General features: G+C 38.2%; 1 protein-coding gene across 2 annotated transcripts in view; it reads left to right on the top strand.

Moving 5' to 3' along the window:
• The window catches only part of LOC140171707 (sodium/hydrogen exchanger 9B2-like), a 38,261-nt gene that overhangs the window by 3,596 nt on the left and 13,917 nt on the right, over positions 1-20,748 (top strand). For both annotated transcript variants that reach the window (XM_072195006.1, XM_072195005.1), the window contains exons 2-9: positions 6,464-7,055; positions 8,923-9,065; positions 10,233-10,536; positions 11,414-11,520; positions 13,897-14,052; positions 14,856-14,964; positions 16,278-16,414; positions 18,919-18,993. In XM_072195006.1, the coding sequence (XP_072051107.1) occupies positions 6,566-7,055; positions 8,923-9,065; positions 10,233-10,536; positions 11,414-11,520; positions 13,897-14,052; positions 14,856-14,964; positions 16,278-16,414; positions 18,919-18,993 (1,521 nt within the window). In that variant the 5' untranslated portion in view covers positions 6,464-6,565. The remainder of the gene's footprint in view (positions 1-6,463; positions 7,056-8,922; positions 9,066-10,232; positions 10,537-11,413; positions 11,521-13,896; positions 14,053-14,855; positions 14,965-16,277; positions 16,415-18,918; positions 18,994-20,748) is intronic.

Raw genomic sequence — 20,748 nt, 5'->3', positions numbered from 1 at the left:
CGCCAAGTTAGACAGAAATACTCCATTTTAAATCATCAAGCTTTAATTGGTTTAAATTTAGACTTGCCCGATCGGGCACAGCTCTTCAGAGTTTTAATTGCCCGACAAAAAATGTGATTGCCCCGGGCTATCGGACAGGCGATTTGTCGCAGCCTGTTCTTATCCCTACAATGGTTGCACCTTGAGCTATTAAAAATGTAACTTAAAAACATGGTACCTAACTGCAAAAATATATTGCAGAGAGAATAATGCTGTAAAGGAGGGGACATGGTTTTTTTGACATCACTTGGTAACACTCGTCCCCACTCCGCCACTTGATGTACAATCATGATTTTTGGTACTTTGAATTACAGGATACACATGAAACTTTTCACCCATTCTGCACAATTTGGAAGGGTTTTAAATTGATTTATAGTGCTTCATAAAATCAAATGTAAAGGAGGGGACATTATTTTGGAGATTTTTGACAAATCTTTATTTGGGTCGCATTTTTTCTGTAATTCAAATATATGCAAATGATTTTTATTTCAAAACTTAGGTGCATATAACTACATTTAGAAATGTCACCCAGTACTAAATTTAGAATTCCTTTACTATATAAATTACAGCTTTCAAAATGTGCTTTTTGAAGATGAAACATCAAAATGTCAAAAAAAGTGAACTTTTCACCATATAATGAAAAAACTAAGGCATTTGTGTGATTTCTTTTATGTGTGATTTTAAGGGGAGTAGACATACTTCATTTATGAATTAAAAGAAATCCTTCAGCTTCTTTCATTAAGCAGCAGGATGCTAAGAATCATGGATTTTGAAATATGTACCCTGATTGTGAAACAGCCCATATAAAACAGGAATATTTATATTAGAAACACAGCTTGTTAAGATAGGAGTCAATGGTAAGTGGAACATGTGATATTCTTGCTTGCTGTTCATTTTGACATGTGAATCTTTGTATTTCACAAGGATATTTCCAATGGGCTTTGCCTAACCTACAACCATGGCCAAAATGTGTTGGGACACTTATGGAAAATGTACACTATAGTATGACCTTATTTCCGTTATCATTAACGTGATAAAGTGGAGGTTTCTTTGGTGTCAAGCCTAAACACTTTCCTAACACCCCAACCCTCCCCCTTCCCCACCAATCAATGTTGGGTGCCACAAGGCTCGTGTGACCAAAAAAGTCTAATTCAACATTGATCGGGGAGTGGGGGCTTATTTACATTACCCTATCAAACCGTCCCAACACTTATGGCCAGCATTGTCTCTAAGGTACAAAAATCAAATTTTAAAATGTGTGTTTTGGCCCATATCTCCTCAACCATAGCTTGGATTTTCCTCAAATTTTACATGAAAACGGAGAAACTATTTATCTTTTCACTTATATAAAAATTATTGCATTTTCCTCATGTGATTTAGGAATACGGTCACGTTTTATACGCAATATCATGTATTTTACAGTGCGTTCTGAACATTATTAGCCTATGCCAACTACGTATTTTGCGTAAAATGACGTTTTATTTTGAAAGAGTAGTGATTTAATCGCCAGAAATACATGATATTTGTTGACAGGAATTGATTGAAGTCTTTTAAAAGAGTGATTTTGGGAAAAAAATACTTAAAATTAAAAAAAAAAGCTAATTTTTAGACAAAAAAAACCAAACCTTAATCATTTTCATCGTTTGCATCAAAAATGTATGTGGTATTTGCAACGAGTATATCGTGTAAATATAATCATAGTCGGCAGGAGCAGGCTTAAATTACATTTTATGACTGAAATTTATTAAAGCGCTTTCAAAGAAACTTATAGTAAGTATAGAAAGTAAAATATAGGTAGACATACAGAAAAAAAGAAGGACGGACATTGGCAAAAAATTAATAGAGCAGCGAATATAATATGATGAAGGATATTGTAAAATACTAACAAAAAAGAAATGTAAATAAATTCAGGGGCTCGAACCCGTGTCCACTGCGCCTGTGGCAGATGCTGTATCCATTGCGCCACAGAGCTGTGTAACTTCAACAGGCTTAAACTATAATATAATGCTATTCAACATGCATGTATATAAATATACGCTCTACACACGATATACAGTCCAAAAAATACATTTTTACGGCATTTGTTTCATTAACTGAATATTTATCATATAGCAGGTGTTGGCTGACATTGTGCTCCACATTTAGTTCAGTTTTTGTCCGGGATAAATGACTACGGGACAAAATCGGACGGTATACACGTCTTTAAAGAGTAAAGAATTTTAATATAATATTACTTTCTTTTTCTTTTTACAAACGTGTATATCGCTCGCTTTTGTCCCAAAATCATTTTACCCCGCCCAAAACTGAAATATATGGAGCACAAATGTCAGCCAACACCTGCTATATGATAAATATTCAGTTAATGAAACAAATGCCGTAAAAGTGTGATTTGTTTGACTGTTTATCGTCGTAGAGCGTGATATTTATATACATGCATCTTGAATAGCATTATATTACAGTTTAAGCCTGTTAAAGTAATACAGCTCTGTGGTGCAATGGATATGCATCTGCCACAGGCACAGTGACACGGGTTCGAGCCCCTGAATTTATTTATATATCTTTTTCTTTTCTTTTTTTTTATTATTTTACAATATCATTCATAATATTATATTCGTCATTATATAAAAATAAAAAATAACATAGCACATAAAAAAGTAATTATCATAATATTACACATAATTTCTAAATTAGAATTTCATCATCTTCAGAAGATAGCAAACTTTTATTCCTTTATTTGTTTTTTGATCACGAGATGTTGTGATAACTTTTATTTTCTTCTATAGCTGTAATGTAACATTTTAATTGGTGGAAACAATAATTTTCCATTTTAAAACCCAAGTTTTTGACAGTTAAAGTGACGAATAGTGAACTTAGACAGGGCCAAAATATCGTTTTAAGACATTTTAAGTGACCAGTCCCTAAATTTCAAATGTAGCCATCCAAAATTGTTTTGGTAAAGCCACATGATAAGATCTCTTACTGCTCCAAATTTGGTGTCAATATCATATTTACTTTTTGAGTTAAAAGCAAAAAACTGAAATTAGATGATTTTTTTTCAACTTTTCAAATACAACCATGGCCAAAATGTGTTGGGACACTTATGGAAAACGTACACTATAGTATGACCTTATTTCCGTTATCATTAACGTGATAAAGTGGAGGTTTCTTTGGTGTCAAGCCTAAACACTTTCCTAACACCCCAACCCTCCCCTTCCCCACCAATCAATGTTGGGTGCCACAAGGCTCGTGTGACCAAAAAAGTCTAATTCAACATTGATCGGGGGAGTGGGGGGCTTATTTACATTACCCTATCAAACCGTCCCAACACTTATGGCCAGCATTGTAGCTCCAACCATTCCATCTTCATTTGTAATAACAAGATCTAGCAGACTGGGCTTCTGTCCTTCTCAGAACATTGTATTGAAGTCAAACATTATTTGGTAAAGAAAATTGTCTTGCAGGCAAGTGCTGTACGCTGCGACCATTTTACTCGCATTGGCGACTAGATTTTTCTGATGCGACTAAACCTTCAATCCCTGGCACAAATGCCGACCAACTGTTGAAGCTTTTAATCGCCAGCAAATAGGATAGGATAGGTCAAAAGTTTTGATTGTTTTTAAGTACTCAAGATGGCATCAAAGTCAAAAAGAACTTTGAATTGAATGAAATTTGGGAACTGGGTTACTGATACTATTAATGATGCTAGTAGTACTAGTGGTGTCATGTATTAGGTCATGGAACTAGAAATGGAAGTAAGCCTAAAAAACTTAAAATTGAACATAGATTTAAACCAATGTGGCAGAATGACTTCGAGCGATTGGAATACAATGATTTGGCGCCTCATCTTTTTTACTTGTGAGCAAAATTTGGGCGCCTAAATTTATCAAGTTAATGGCTCCCCAGTCAGTTTTTGCACCGTACAGCACTGCTTGCAGGCAGTCTAATACATGTAGTGTCCAGCTGGGGTTAACTCTTGCTCTGCGAGGCCAGATTTCGCAATCAATTTAAGGATAATTGAAGTCTTTAAGAATCCTATGGAATTTTTTCTGCCGCTGGCTTTGTTAATTAATTGATACAAATTAGCATTATTGACCATAGCTGAGTTTTGGCTTTTGTATATATAGGCCTACAGCCCATCAATAGCTTGCATTGTCACAGGGACTGCTTTTTAGCTCTCCTTAATTAACCATTCTCTCTTTACATTCTATTGTAAATGTTCTAAATAGCTCTCCTTGAAAGCTCCAGAAGAGCTACATAATGCTCTCCTCAAATTCTTAAGGGGGTACTACACCCCTGCCCAATTTTGTGTCTATTTTTGCATTTTTCTCAAAAATTATAGCGCATTGGAGACAAGTAAGATATGGATATTACAGGGGCAAGGACTACAACTACTGCACTGACAATTTTATTTCAGCACAGACAACAGTTGTGGAGTTACAGTCAAAAATGAGGGAAAACCATTATTTGATCAATAAATCAATAACTACTTGCCTTGAGTTACTGAATTTTCAGTGCAGTAGTTGTAGTCATTGCCCCTATACTATACATATCTTACTTGTCACCAATGCGCTATAATTTTTGAGAAAAATGCAAAAATGGGCACAAAATTGGCCAGGGGTGTAGTACCCCCTTAAAGACAGTCCCTGTTGTCATTCTCCTTCAACTTTATTTCACACCAGATACTTTCATGAAAAGTGTCATTGGCCAGCTCATCAACTGGTGTCGCTTTCATGCCCTTCTTGGTATAAATACAGCATCCGCACCCTCCCTCTTGAAGAAAGCAGTCAAAACCTTTGTCAATCTCGAGTTTGGGTCTCTGAACATCAACATCTCGGTTCTTGGTGAAAACTTCTGTGATGGCTATAACGTCAGGATTAGTACATTCAATACTGGCCTCTAACTCGCTGCGCTTGTTTAGTATGCTATCAGCATTTGTATACATTATCTGTAGTTTCACCTTATATCATCAGGACAGGTGTATGTATACAGTTTGTCCACTCTGAAGTACAAAGTGACAATGCTCGCGTATACATGTACAGCGGCAGCGCGTAAACAGTGCACTGTGCTGTGTCTCTGCTGAGGTATGCGTGCCTTCAAAGTCAGCACAATGTGTGCGTCCACGTCGGTACTTTGTACTTCAGAGTAGACTGACTGTAACTGAATAATCACTTCATGTACATGTACATGAACATGGAGGTTGGTATAGTATGACAGAGCTCGGAGAACTTGACAGATGACAGAGCTCGGAGAACGTTATGGATGACGGAGCTTGGAGAACTTAATACGGAGCCCAGAGAAATACCTCAGATTTGGACTGTTCGAAATAGGCAATCTTTGCTTTGTAGTTGACTCGTCAAATAACTTTTGTCCAAATTTAAGCATCAACAGATATGTTTTGCAAAAATGTCACCACTGATTTGTCGAAAAACAATAGGTTGCGACCAGTGGTAGCGCTAGAATAAAACACTCCAGAGTCTGCAGGGACACCCGAATCGAACTTGCAGAAAATAAAAAAGTAGGGGGTCCGTAGTAGAGTTTGGTGAGTCCCGAGTTACACAAATGCAGCATAAATAGTATGTCTGCGGTGAGTGCTGGATTGAAAAACTGCGGGTCTGCAGGAACCCCTGAACTTGCAGAAAATTTAAAAACAGGGGTCCGAACTGTATTAAGGTGAGTCCGGGACCCCCAAATGCAGCCTAGCGCTACCCCTGGTTGCGACCTCTGCCTCAAAATCTTAGCTATTGTATGCAATTTCAAAGACTTCTGGAGTAATGACTGATACCTGATCTTATCCAATATTTTATTGTGACTTTTCATGATATTTAGTTATTTACATTTTTTTCCATAGATTTTGAGAATCACTTATTTTGTGGCTCTCGTGTAGCCCAGTGTCTTTGCTAGCCACCTGTCTGCCAGTCATTTTAGACGGGGAGTTTGCTCCTGAGACAGGCAAAATAAAAGGCTATTGACCTTGTAGGTTAACCATATTTGCAAAACAATGCCATAGCAAAACATATTTGAACTCTTTGAACCCCCCAATTACAAGGTCAAATTATGACAGGCAAGTTTATTCAAATGACGGGCAAATCTCAATATTTAGCTAAGACCATGGTGTAGCCCCCTCCAAATTGCTACCCCTGGACCCAACTATGTACCCAAATCACGGACAGTGACGGCGCCACTGGGGGCATGAGGGAGCAAATGTCCCCCAGTCAGAACTCTTGCCCCCCAATAAAAACCCAAAATTATGACAAGTTCACCTTTTTGCGGTAATTTTGCGTAAAATTGGTTGATTTTGCCCCCCCCCCCTGAAATTCACTTTGCCCCCTTAAATTCCCCCCGGAAAAAAATTCCTGGCGCCGCCACTGATCACGGAATGAAAATTGTCATCTTTCTCATTTTGTTTTCATTTTTTTTCTTTCAGGTTTGTGCAAATATGAAGTGCCTGCGGTAACATTAACTTCTGTACATTTCAATTCTAACTGGCAACAAGGTTGAAGTTATACTATATATATGCAGTGACACTATGGCAGACGACAAATCCAAAAGTAGCACAATGCCCACCCGGGACCCACCTGATAGACCCCCAAAAGATAAGCCAAAACAGAATCGACCCCCTAAACATGATTACGCATACTGCATCACAACTGTTGAAGCGCCACCATCTCAAGGTGTGAGTAACACAAAGTTGAATAAATCACCAAAGAGTAGAAAAAAACAATGCTATGCAAGATGCTCGGCCATGGTACGTCCATGCATGGCGAGACATAACCCAATCTGGGACGATGCAACATGTTGGGAACAGTTCAAATACGGGTTGATGTGTCCACCGCACGGTCATTTGGCTAAGTGTGTGATGTTATTATTGATGACTTTGTTGTTGTGGGGTGTTTTATGGGCTATTACCGGAGACGAGGCGTTGCCGGGTGGAAATCTGTTTTCTCTGTATGTACTCATCATATGTTGTGTTCTTGGTGGATATGTTGTAGGATTAATTCATCTTCCCCCACTTTTAGGTGAGTGAATTATGTAAAATGTTGTATTTTGTAGTGCTGTTTAACCCCCTGAGCACTACCTGCCGATCAAACATTGCCTCTGATTGGTCAATTACCTGACATATTCATTTTAATCACCAATCAGATTGGAGCTTTGCAAATAATTCATCCCAATTTTTTTGCATGGTGAAATTATTCTAACAATGTTGCTGATTGGGCCAATTGATAATGAAAACTTCTTTTTGACCAATAGGCAGGTAGTTCTCATAGGGTTAACACGTTGTAATGGGCTATTCTAATTGAAATCCATACACCTGCACCCGTGCCGAAGACAAGAAATGACACCCCTAATGCTTCCAGGGAGTGTATTGATTTTAACAGGAATAGCCCATTTTGCAGCAGACGACCCTGAATGGGTAACTTCATTTGAAGTTCACACTCCCTGTGTGTTGGACATTAAGGTTGTCTTTTATAGGGGGGTGTGGGTTTTAACTGGAATAGCCCATTTTGGAGCAGACGACCCTGAATGGGTAATTTCATTTGAAGTTAACGCTCCTGTGTGTTGGACATTAAGTAAGGTTGTCTTCCATAGGGGTGTGTGGATTTCAACTGGAATAGCCCATTTTGCAGCAGACGACCCTGAATGGGTAACTTCATTTGAAGTTCACACTCCCTGTGTTCGACATTAAGGTTGTCTTCCATAGGGGTGTGTGGATTTTAACTGGAATAGCCCATTTTGGAACAGACAACCCTGAATGGGTAACTCCATTTGAAGTTCACACTCCCTGTGTTCGACATTAAGGTTGTCTTCCATAGGGGTCTGTGGATTTCAAGTGGAATAGCCCATTTTGAGGCAGACGACCCTGAATGGGTAACTCCATTTGAAGTTCACACTCCCTGCATTGGACATTAAGGTTATGTCTTCCATGTGGATTTCAACTGGAATAGCCCAATTCATTAATCTTTCAAAAAGGGAACAGATGATTTTGAATGTGAATTTGGTGAAAAAAATGATTCATTAGGTTGTTGTCTAAATAGTAGACTTTCAGTAAGATTTTTTCAAAAAACATTGATCATGCGAGAGCATCAAAATATATTCAACCAGTCATTTTTTTGACGATTTGAATGCGTCTCTGACCATTGCATTATGCTGTATCAAGTAAGAGCATTGGAGTACATGATTGGTGTGAAAATGCACTCATTGAACGGAATCTCTGTCCTGTTGGAATTGGATTTTGTGGCTGGGATCACCTCATTGGCTTATTGAGCTTATCAAATAATGACCTTCGGGTTACCCATAGCAGAAATTCAGGCCCGGGTATCTTGTGGACGGGCAGGTACTCAGGATTTTGTCCTACATGTACATGTACATGTATTTACTGTTGAGCCAATTTCCAGATATATTTTAATATTACACAGACTTCTGGAACAAAATTGAAAATTGCACTGTTTGCCTTAAAGGAGTATTTCGTGATCCTAGCATCCTCTTTTTATGACATTTTTCAGTAGATAGCCACGAAAAAAGCTTATTCCAAAAATTTCAGTTGATTCCGATTTTGCTTTTGTGCGTTATGCATGATAATGTATTACACTGCTCCATAGACAATGTGTTGTAATTTCATTCTGGTGTACCAGAACGTAATTCAAATTTCATGATATTGTTGCTAAACAAATTAATCTGCAAGAAAATTTTTGTACATAAACATTATGTAGCCAGAGGTTTCCAGTGGTATAAAAATCTCAACTTTTTTTTAGATAAGTGAGGGGATGATGCTGTGGATCACGAAATGCCCTTTTAAATTTGCAAGTTGTAAGTAACATGCATGATAGATAAACTTGTCCTATGATATTATTTTTTTCATCTTGTTTTGCCATGCGTTCTTTCCAGGTATGCTAATGGTTGGTTTTGCACTACGCAATATTCCTAAAATTGATATAGCCAATGACATAGATAGGACCTGGTCGTCAGCATTACGTAGCATGGCGTTGGTGGTTATATTGGTACAAGCTGGTCTTGGTCTGGATGCACAGGTAATTAATCCCCTGAGCACTACCTGCCGATCTAGCATTGCCTCTGATTGGTCAATTACATGATATTTTCACTTTTAATCACCAATCAGAATGGAGTTTTGCAAATAATTCACCCCAATTTTTTTGTGTGGTAAAATTATTCTAACAATGTTGCTGATTGGGCCAATTGATAATGAAAACTTCTTTTTGGCCAATCGGCAGGTAGTTCTCATGGGGTTAAGCTTTAACTCTTTCCACACGGGTGTTGACTGCAGATGACAAGAATCAGTTTCAAATGTGCCAAATAAATTAATGGTTATGGACTTTTACTTCCTTTACCATGGTTGAGGTTAAAGCTGAATTTATACCCAATCGCTGAGTAATTGCGATGAAACGCTTTTGGAAAGCGATGGGTAATCGCTGAATTTTGCGATGCATCGCTCCTCGCTTTTGCATTTATACTTACCACGGCGATAGCGATTGCAGACGACAATTAAAATATTCTAAATGCCACACAATACATTTTTAAAACATCAGTTGCTGTCAATAATTCTTGCTTTGAATTAATTCATCACCAAAATCGAGAAAGGTAAATTAATTAGCAAAATAATAGATCCAGTTGGTTGTATATGATTGGTTGACGCATTCACGTGTCAAGGGATATCGCTGGGAAGTTGAGATTTCTTCAACTTGCAAAAGCGACATTGTTTTTGCCTCAGCGATTTGAATCGATTGATCGGCTCGACGCTGGAAATGTAAGTAAATACTGAGCATGTGTGACAATCGCTTTTCTGCAAAAGCGATCAAGTATAAATTCAGATTAACTCTCTATTTGACTCAAGTGGAAACAGGTTGTAACATTCAAGTATTTAAAAAAATACTGGGGCCTGAGCACTGATGAAGACCTCAGCATCGCTGGATGCAGATGTTTTTGTTGACTTGGAACTTTTGCCGTGTTCAAGGATTATGTCCGACACAGCATTATATTTCAAGGCCTATGGCCTTATTTTGTGGCATGTCTCCGAATCAGTGGAAGAAACTCTACTTGGAACTTTGGAACTTGGAACTATATGCAGATCAATAGTTGTCAAGGAGGCAACTTTTCAGGAGTGAAATTTAAAAAAAAATACTAGTTATCATTTACATTTGAATCCTTTGTTGGTAATAATTTGTCTTTTTTTCCCACAGGCTTTGAAAAGACTAAGCATAGTATGTGTGAGGCTCTGCTGTATGCCCTGCATAGCCGAAGCCTGCACTGTTGGTATAGTCGCTCACTTCATACTAGGCTTCCCATGGCTGTGGGGGTTTATGCTAGGGTTTGTTCTGGGTGCTGTAACCCCTGCTGTCATTGTCCCCACCCTCATGTCACTACAGGAGAGAGGGTATGGAGTCACCAAAGGAGTGCCAACCTTGGTGATCGCTGCTGCCAGTGCTGATGATGTGGTAGCTATAAGCGCATTTGGAGTGATCTTAGGGGCAACATTTGCTAAAGGTATGCTTATGACTCAAATATCGTTTTTCCTTCAATTCCTGCCAGATAAAAGTAAAGATAATCACATTTCCAGCGGATTTTCAATACTGTATAGTATTCAATGTAATTGCATCCGTCCCCTATGAACTTTTTTGACTTACACATGTATTATTTAAGTAAGGGGGCTGTGCAATAATTATAAACCCTGATGGGAGGGTGAAATTGGGGGTGGGGGGGGGGGGCAAGAAATGGGCAGGCAAAAGTGGGGAAAGCAATTATTGGCAAGCTCAGAGGGGGAAAGCGATATTTGGCACACATTCATGGGCGCCTTTTAAATAAAGCACTCTAAAAAGGCTTAGGAAAACAGTACAAAAACTCTTAAATATGCAAATTTTCTTGCTTGCTGCACTCACAATATATATAGACCATTTTAGGTTTGCAAATTGGGATCCCAAAAATTTGGCATGCATAAAGGGAGGGGGGAGGGGGCAAAGAATTTTGGCAGGTCAAGGGGGAGGCAAGCAATTTTTGGTAGGCCAATAGCGATTTTTGGCAGGCTGTTTGAAAATTTTACCCCCCTCCTGGGCTCATAATTATTGCACAGCCCCTAAACCCTTTCAATTCACTTCTAATATGCAATTGGCATTTTTAGTATATCCCAGAATCATTTGTAATCAATGCACACATCAATGCAAATATCGTCACTGTGCATGTTGAACTGTGCAGCAACAATGTGCAATGGGTGTAACAGGATTTCAAACTCAAACAAAAAATACCATGACCCAAATGGTTTTAAACTTTTAACTGCTGTTGCTGTGTATAAAATGAAAAATTTGAGCTGAACCATTTTTGGTAAAAAACACTAATAACATCATTTTTTTTACCGAATTGATTACAGGCAACATTGTATTCAGTATTCTTAAGGGCCCATTAGAGCTACTGATGGGTGTATCATTTGGTTGTATATGTGGAGTTGTACTGTGGTTCATCCCATCCAAAGATCAGGTAAGTCAAGAGAATATTAACCCCATGAGAACTACCTGCTGATTGGTTAAAAAGAAGTTTTCATTATCAATTGGACCAATCAGCAACATTGTTAGAATAATTTCACCGCACAAAAAAAAATAGGGTGAATTATTTGCAAAGATCCATTCTGATTGGTGATTAAAATGAAGATATCATGTAATTGACCAATCAGAGGCAATGTTAGATCGGCATGTAGTGCTCAGGGGGTTAAACAGGAAGTTTTCACTCATAAGTTAATGCTCTGTGTATAATATTGCCTGAGAGTGTGATATGCATCACTAGAAGTTATTCACTTACTGCTTTTTGTACAAACTTGACAAGATGTGTCTAGGTGTTATCATTAGTCTTGATTCAAGCCCATATCCACCCGAAGCCACATACTGTATGTTAGTGCCCTGGTTACCGTCGCTTGCAGTGTGGTGCTGTGCACAAGTTGCTGTTAGCGTGTGTCAGTTGCTGTTAGTGTGTGTCAGACAAAGGCAGTAACATATTTTGTAACAGAATGGGTATGGGTGAAAGATAGATAAAGATACAGTATTGATCACTAGCTGTTTAATGTTTTACTCTGAAAAAATTCTGTGAATCCAGAATTCTTTGTAGGGGTTTAAGAATACCAAGCGTACAAAATAATGAGTTGCCGCTACCTAAACATGAATATTTAATGAGTAGTCAACCAATCATGTACAGAGATAACAAATCTCACATACCTTTGTCATATTTTGTTGGCTGTGTTGACCCAATCCGTGTATTGCCTCATTTACATATCGTCACTGGGCGGAAAAAACCTTATGGATGTACTTTTGGCCCTTGAACATGGATAAAGCCTTGTAGGTGTAGACTTTATATTGAAGAGGTTGCTTAATCCATGTTCAAGGGCAAAAAGTACATGCAGGAAACACATCATATTTACTTGTGGCCCGTGAACATGGATAAAGGCTTGTAGGTGTAGACTTTATATTTAATGGTTTGCTTCATCCATGTTCAAGGGCAAAAAGTACATTTTCCCACCCTGAGACGATATGAATGGGCTACAGCTTGAACAATACTGTCGGGTAGAGTGGTTCATGTTTCTTGCGCTGTCAGAGACTATGGTAATGCAAGACTCATATAACATAATGGATTGACATAGAATACATACATACGTATACATACATACATACATAAAGGTGATTTAAGGCGCTTATGCAAAAAATTGATCTAAACGCGCACAATTACAATACCAACAACAAACAATAATCAGCCAGTGGAAAACTAGAAAAATCAATGCAAAGACAAAATAAAAAATACTAAGAATTGTACAAGTGAGTTTTCAGCAGCTTTTTAAATTGTGTGAGAGAAGAAGCTTCCCGTATGTTCCGCGGCAGGCTGTTCCAGATGGACGGTCCAGCAGCTGTAAATGACTTATCACCACAGGTTAACTTGCACATGGGAATGTTTAGGAGAGTTCTGTCCGGGGCAGATCTTGTAACAGGGCAACTGGAAGGTGTTGGCTTAAGACTAATTGAATCGATGAGGTATCGCGGAGCAGAGTCAGTCAGGCACTTATAAATCAGAAGATAGACTTTGAATTGGATGCGTTTGCTAATCGGAAGCCAATGAAGATTGTTCATGAGAGGTCTTAGATCACTACGTCTAGGAACAGAGAAAATGGCGTATATGCAGTCCGGCACAGTAGCTGCATTTAGTGCGCTTTGAGTAATGGATGTGCATAAGTTGGAAATTTATTTGATATGCATGCGCAATAAAAACAAAGAAGTTAAGCTGTAGATTTCACACGTAAACGTAGTAATGTCTAAGTTTTATGTCATATGTGACCGTACACGACAAATGAGCCATAAATTCCTCCCACAGTCAATTTTGTTTTATTTTGTGTTTCGAAAATATATTTCATAAGCTTTAAAATGGTATATAATTTGACTTCAAACGATATCCAGAAACGGGGTTATGGTTTGTTGAACTTTGCTCCTTCAACAAAATGGTACCTTTTTTCATTTCTACATGTGTCTCTTTTTCCACATTGCTGGCAATAAATTGTCAAACAGTCATAATTGGCGGTCATTGTACCCACCACTTTAACAGGATTTAGCCAAAGCAAACAAAGACCAGATCTATTAAGAATTCTATAGACATCTAAGGTAGAAGCGTATTATCCTCTTCAACAATAGGATTATTGATTGGTTTAAAAGGTGTTTGACTATCTAAATGAGATACTTGTCGAAGCAACTTGAGGTACCGATGAATATGACCTTCATGCACATTTTACACTGTAACTCAGAGTACAATTTAGGACATTTACGGCTCATTCGTGCTGTACAGTCACATATATGTATTTAATACTGTCTTTACCACTCACAGACTCCTACGCAAGTAACAATGCAGCGTTTTCTGCTGGTATTTGGCGGTGGTTTGTTCGCGGTATTTGGCAGTAGTTCTGCAGGGTTCCCAGGTGCAGGCGCCTTGGGAGCACTTAGTATGGCATTTGTAGCTGGGCAGAAATGGAATAAAGAAAAGGTAAGTTTAACCCCCTGAGCACTACTGATTCCCCCCTATAATGCACCACCCTGGGGGTACACATAATTATTGCATCACCCCTGAAGCTATAGGGACATATTGGCAGTTTTCACCATTTTGTGAATCTTGCTTGTATAGGTGTACTTCAGTTGCAACCTCTTGATTCTAAATAATGAGACCTCATCAAAGGCAGCCAAAACTCTTTGGACCCATTGTAGAATAAAAGCCAACATGGTTATATATAGCCATGTGTAAAAATTACAAATGTTCATGCACTTCAAACCTATTTGTCTTGGAAAGTTATTTGGGGGCCAGAACAGTGATCCTCTTGATTAAAGAGTTTAACTTCAACACTACACTATTTTTCGCTTAGCTGGAACGTTTACACTAGTTCGACTAGCGTCTTCAGCAGATGGTGATGCTGTGATGATATCTTGTCTACAATCGGGATATCCTTCACTGATGACGTCATATGATTGACAGAATGACATCAATGACATCATGTAGTGCCCCCTGGGCATCAGCAGGTTGTCCCAGATAGGGTCTATTTTGAGTCCTTTGAAGTCCTATAAACAAAAATCCTTTCCATTGGGGGGAGGGTTTAAAATGTCCAATTATGTTTGTAAAAACCTAGTTAAGATATGTTTTAAAGTTGATCTTTTGGTGTTGGATTTCAGTATTTCACACTTACATTACAGGGAGGGAGGGGTCAGCCTCCAAATGAAAGCACTTTCGTTTACAAGACTTTATCAAAGTCTTGGTTTGTTCCGTATCATTACATAAATTTATTCTTGTTTTGATAGGAATCTGTGGAGAGACTTGTTGGCATTTTGTGGAAAATCTTTGAGCCTGTTTTATTTGGTCTGATTGGTGCTGAGGTAGCTATTGAAGATTTGGATCCTAAAACTATTGGTAAGCTTACAGTCCAAAATTACAAGTCTTAATACACAGTCTACTCTGAAGTACCAGGGCACCTTGGGAGAACAGTACCAGTGCATTGAAAGCTTTGCCAAGGTTGAATGCGTATGAAATAAATTAATAAAATGTGCATCTATACGGACATTATGCGATATAAAATGTGTTACAGTAATATGTTATGTGGTATCTCCTTACTGTCCGCATGTTTGTTTGTTTTTTATTTGGCAAGATCATTAGAATACAAAAACAAATTATAGAAATAGAAAAATCATTACAAAGTACAACAATGTGACAATTTATTTAAAGCTTAAATTGATCTACCACAAAGCCATTTAGGATCAGGACACACGGACAGAAAAATGACAAGCCGGGATAACCCATTAAGCCCGCAGAAAAGGCAAGCTTATTTCCGATGGGGTCCCAAGAAAAGATGAGAGAACAAAAGGGAAAAAAAAATAAGGCTACACCGTGAAATCAGACATCTCTTGACTGAGAGAGTTGCTGGCCAGATGTTGTTTGACACTTTGTTTAAATGCAGACTTGGTAGGCAATCCCTTGATGTTTGATGGGAGTTCATTCCAGTCCAAAATGGCTTTGTAGTAGAATGTGTTTGAAGCAATACCTTTTACCCTAGGAACAATGAAATTGGATTCACTTGATCTGGTTCCATAAGAGTAAGCATTCAAGTTCAAGTTAAATACTGATTAAGATATGAAATGGTAAAAGCTCATGCCAGAGCAATAATACTCATGCATTTCTCTTTCTTCACTGGCATAGTTAGGGGTTGTGGCGGCCAGGGCTAAGGATACATAATGAACCCCCCCAATTCTTGAAACAATTGCACAAATAAGGCATACCTCTATTTAATTTTGGTTATAATGAATTTGAATATCGGTCTGAAATTAATTTTTCAAATGATTTTCGTGCGCAAAATTTTTGACTTTTATTGCTTGGGGGGGGGGTGTGCAGAATCGATGCTGAATTAGTCAATTTGGCACCCCCCCTAAGGGTGGCACCCCCACCCCCACCCCCTAAGGGTGGCACCGCACCCATGGCACATGCCCCCCTTTTGCTATGCCACTGTCTTTCTTTGGCATTTGGGAATGACTAACTTTAATTTTTAAATTAAAATAAGTTAAAACTTGCTGGAAAAAAAAGTATGAGGTTCAATAATCTTCATTTTAAGAATGAGAATTAAAGCATTTTTGAGACCCAGTCGGTTTGGTGAAAGGCTTCCATTTTTTTTTTTTTTTCATTTCTTCCACTTATAATGCTCACCATGCTTGTGTGGGATTGTCTGTCAACAGGTCTGGGCCTAGCAACTCTGGGAATTGGGTTAATGGTACGCGTCGGTGTATCCATACTGGCTGTGACAGGTGCAAAGCTGAATTGGAAGGAGAAGATATTTATTGCAATAGCATGGCTACCTAAAGCTACAGTACAGGTGAGTCTGTGTCTCATGTATGTACATATTGGGCTATTCCAGTTGAAATCTACACTACCCCTGTTGAAGATTTTGAAAATATCTGCCACAGGGGGAGTATGAATTTCAAATGGAATGAGCAGCTACAGTACAGGTGAGTCTGTGTGTCATGTATGCACATGTATATATTGGGCTATTCCATTTAAAGTCCATACTACCCCTGTGGATGATTTTGGAAAATCTTCCACAGGGGGAGTATGAATCTCAAATGGAATGAACACATTAAGCTGTTCCATTTCAATTTCATATACCATCTGAGAAAGATTCAACCTGAATCTTCCATAGAGGAGGGTGAGGTTCAAATGGAGCTGCTTATATGTTCATTCCATTTGAAATTCATACTCCTTCTGTGGAAGATATTTCCAAAATTTTCCACAGGGGGAGTGTGGATTTTAAATGGAATAGCCCATTGTCGAGTTCTTGGACATAGAAATAACGAGACTTGCACAGAATACAGGGTGTATCAAAATGATTGGTACCAATCAGGTTTGGTGTCTAATGAAAGACTTACTTCTTCCACATTCAACATTACATCCTCTTGAAATGACTACTATTTATTGTTTAGTGACCTTTTAGAACACAAATCTACAAATAAGGTGGGTGTTATAAAGGTATTGTTTTTAGCCGCTGGAGTGCATCTATCGTCGCATATAACACGGGCAATATCATTATTTTAAGTAAAACAACGAGCGAAGCCAAATAACGATGTCGGCGTGTTGTATGACACGAAAAGATGCACGACAGCTGCTCTAAAAACAATACCTTTATTCTCATTCTTAAACACTTCAAATAAATATATTAATCATAAGTATACCAAATTTTCCTAAAGCCTGCTGGAGCACCAAGACAATGCATTGCTCAAGAATGTGTTCAAAGTTGCACCGTTTGGAGGGCACCAAGGCAAAGGCATGGGACATGCAAGTGAAATTGCCTTTGGTGCCTTGGGTTATTTTTTTTTCTCTGATGGGGTAAAATCATGCATTACAACTAAATCTGTCAGTATACATGACAAGAATATTTTCTACTTTTCTTGTTGTCAAGTCAAAAATGAATGCTCTAAGGGTTAAAATGACTGTCCCAGTCAGAGTCTTAGCCAGAAATCAGAAACCACCCGTCCATGCAGATACCAAAATTTGACCCTCAAATATAAAACAACTTGTCTATACCCGTGGAAGGGTCACTGGAGTCAAATATGTCCTGATTTGGCCTTTACATGTCACTCTGAATTAGTCTTAAGATCATATTTTATAACCTTAAAATCATCTGTTTTAGAGTTATCACATCTGTAAAATCCATTAAATCCACCCGTCTAAAATTAGATTAGCCCGTCTTAAAGACGGGTGGACTTATGGCGGCTAAGACCTTGGTCCCAGTGGTTTTGATATTTACAATCTAAGTACAGACATGATGTGCAGTGTAAGGTTGCCATCTTGAAGGAAGTGAATTGATGAGCTTATCTGTATACCGCTGCGTGGCCGCAAACGTAACCATCTCGGCTGAAACATGCTTGTAAATGAATAAAAAAAGTACGGCAAGACTTTTTCGCACCACGTACGTCGAAGTTCACTTTTCAATGTGCAAACTGTAGTTAGGATAATGAAAAGCGACTGGTAAGCAAGTCTACTAAATGATCTCAAAATCTGGAAAAAATGGCGGACCGTCGCGGACCCTTTCCAGAACTAATACAGCATATTTAGCCATTGTCAACATGGGGTAATCGCCAGGAATATTTTCCTTATATAAAAAACTAACACCTCCGCTGTATGGTATTTCATGATATAACATTAATGGAAAGAAAAGTGCAAATGCATTTTGTGTTTCGAATTGGACGAGTAACAAGCTCTATGACGTCATGATGTAAACAACGTCCGGATCATTAATAATTAATTAGGTAAACCCAAATATGGAAACCTCCAAAACTATGCAAATTAGATGTTCGACGAATCAGAATACGATCAGCCCACCTCCAAAATTATGTAAATGAGTTGAGGCGGTTACGTGAACATGTACACTAATGCGACTCTTGTGTATACAGACCTCTGTGATTGATTCTGATATCAGTATAGAATTCATGGTAGACTCCAGTCGAAATAAGCCTCCTTTTGGAGGCTTTCTTGATTATGCAGGGTTACAGCAATCCAAACAAAATAAAACATAAACCATTGTGGGGAGGAATTAACCCTAACACTTAACATGGGTTTTGGCTATCGGAAAGGAAAGAAGGAACAAAAAAGGAGAGAAGATGAACAAAGAGGTTACTTGGCACTCCCAGGATTCGAACCTTTAGACCCCTCGGGTGCTTGTAGCTGCGGGGGTTTCACTGTGTCATGGCATCACATGCAATGCATGCATGCCCATTGGTTTTCTTTCTAAGATTTTATAGCATATGGTAAATTTGGTGTCACTGAAGTGTAAAGATTTCATTCAGGTTACTATTATTGCTTCTTCAATTTCTCCTCCAACAGGCTGCTATCGGCTCTATAGCAAGGGATACAGCAGCTGCAATGGGCAAGGATGATTTAGTGCTACTTGGGAATCAGGTAAGGATTGGATCATTATTATGAGAAAATTGTCTGCAGTGTGGAACTTACATAAAGCTTGGAATGTAGGAGGGTGTGAGGGGAATTGAGATGGATTAGGGTTCTTATGTGTACTCTAAAATAATGATGGAATTTTGAAAAATGCCCCCAAAAAGTAATTGAAAGTCATGAAATGTTAATATTGGTCATGGAAAATCCAGAGAGATGTCAAAAGCCCTTGGAAAAGTCATGGAAATCTCTTCAAAAGTCATGGAATTCTCTTCAAAAGGCATGGAATTCTCTTCAAAAGTCATGGAATTCTCTTCAAAAGTCATGGAATTCTTTTTAAAAGTCATGGAATTCTTTTCAAAAGTCATGGAATTCTTTTCAAAAGTCACTGTATTCGTCTCAAAGAAAAAGAAAGAATGTACAATTTGCGAATGCGTTTAAAAGAGAGTGAAAGTGAGTGAGGAGGGAGGAAGAGACAGGAAAAGAGAGAAAGCGCGAAGCGTGATGGAGAAAAAGAGACACAGAAAGAGTAGAGACAGCTATACAGACAGATTACGATACTAAGTTTCATACAGGTCTTTGTATGATATTAAACAATGAATTCTAGCCAACAAAGTGCCATAGGAAATAGTAAATTATCATAAAACAATTATCCAATATCGCAACAAATTTGTTTCAAACTACGCTCAATTGTGTAAAGGGAAGTCATATATAAGAGTGATACAAATTTGGCAATTACTTTCTGGTAATTGTTGATAAAGTCAAAAATTGGAAGTTTAAATGTTGAAATGACAATGTTAACTTGCAAGTGAACAACAAGAAACTTGGTTCCAGCTGGATGATTTCTCCCCCAACTCTGCAGGGATTGAATTCCCTACCAGTACTTGTAGCTTCAAACCAGGATTTGCAGAGCTTTCAAGGAGAAGTTAAGGTTATTAATTATTTTAAACTGTTGTGATTTGGTAGTTCACAGTATCTTACGAATGGTAGTGAGCTTTGGCAAAAATTGCATTGCTCAATTCATAGCAAGCGTGTAGAAGAATTAAAATATCACAGATATACTTTTATAGGTGCTGCGGTTCTTGAGTTACGTTGTGAAGAGGTCTGAAACAACAACACTTTTGTAAAACGTACATAACTAATTAACAACAATAAATTAAGCAAGTTTGCAGAGTATACGATTTGTAGAATGAACTTTTGCAAAACATCAAGGTGTTAATTTTCAATAATATATTGAGCTAGATAATGAAAATCGATCTTTAGGTTGCTTCGACCAACAATACCTCGTCTACCCTTAACAGCTATATTGGTGCAAACCTCTCAGATAATTACTGCTGTTTGTGGGCTCTTCAAATTGAATTCCATACAACCCCTATGAAGATATGACCTTGATCTGCTACACAGGGAGTGTGAATTTCAAATGGGGTTACCTGAATGGGTGATTCCATTTGAAATTCACACTCCCTGTGTGGGAATGTAAGGTCATGTCTTCCATAAGGGGTGTATGGATTTCAACTGGAATAGTGCAATGTCCATATTAGACTTGACATAAAAATAATAAAAAAGAAAATTACAAGTTTGCTGGAATTTCAGTCATAAATTTAAATGTAATATTCCCATCAGAGATTTTTTTGTGTAATTTAGATGAGAATAGGTGTCGCAAGCAACTTTCAATTTGGTTGGTTCACAATACAATTCACAATACAATATATCTCCAGCTGGGGAGAGGTCAAAATGCGTAGTGCATCATGGGAAAATGTCGACATC

The sequence above is a fragment of the Amphiura filiformis genome, chromosome 15, assembly GCF_039555335.1.
Source record: "Amphiura filiformis chromosome 15, Afil_fr2py, whole genome shotgun sequence".
Classification (NCBI taxonomy): domain Eukaryota; kingdom Metazoa; phylum Echinodermata; class Ophiuroidea; order Amphilepidida; family Amphiuridae; genus Amphiura; species Amphiura filiformis.
The sequence above is the reverse complement of the archived record's forward strand: the minus strand, read 5'-3'. Positions and strand labels throughout refer to the sequence as shown.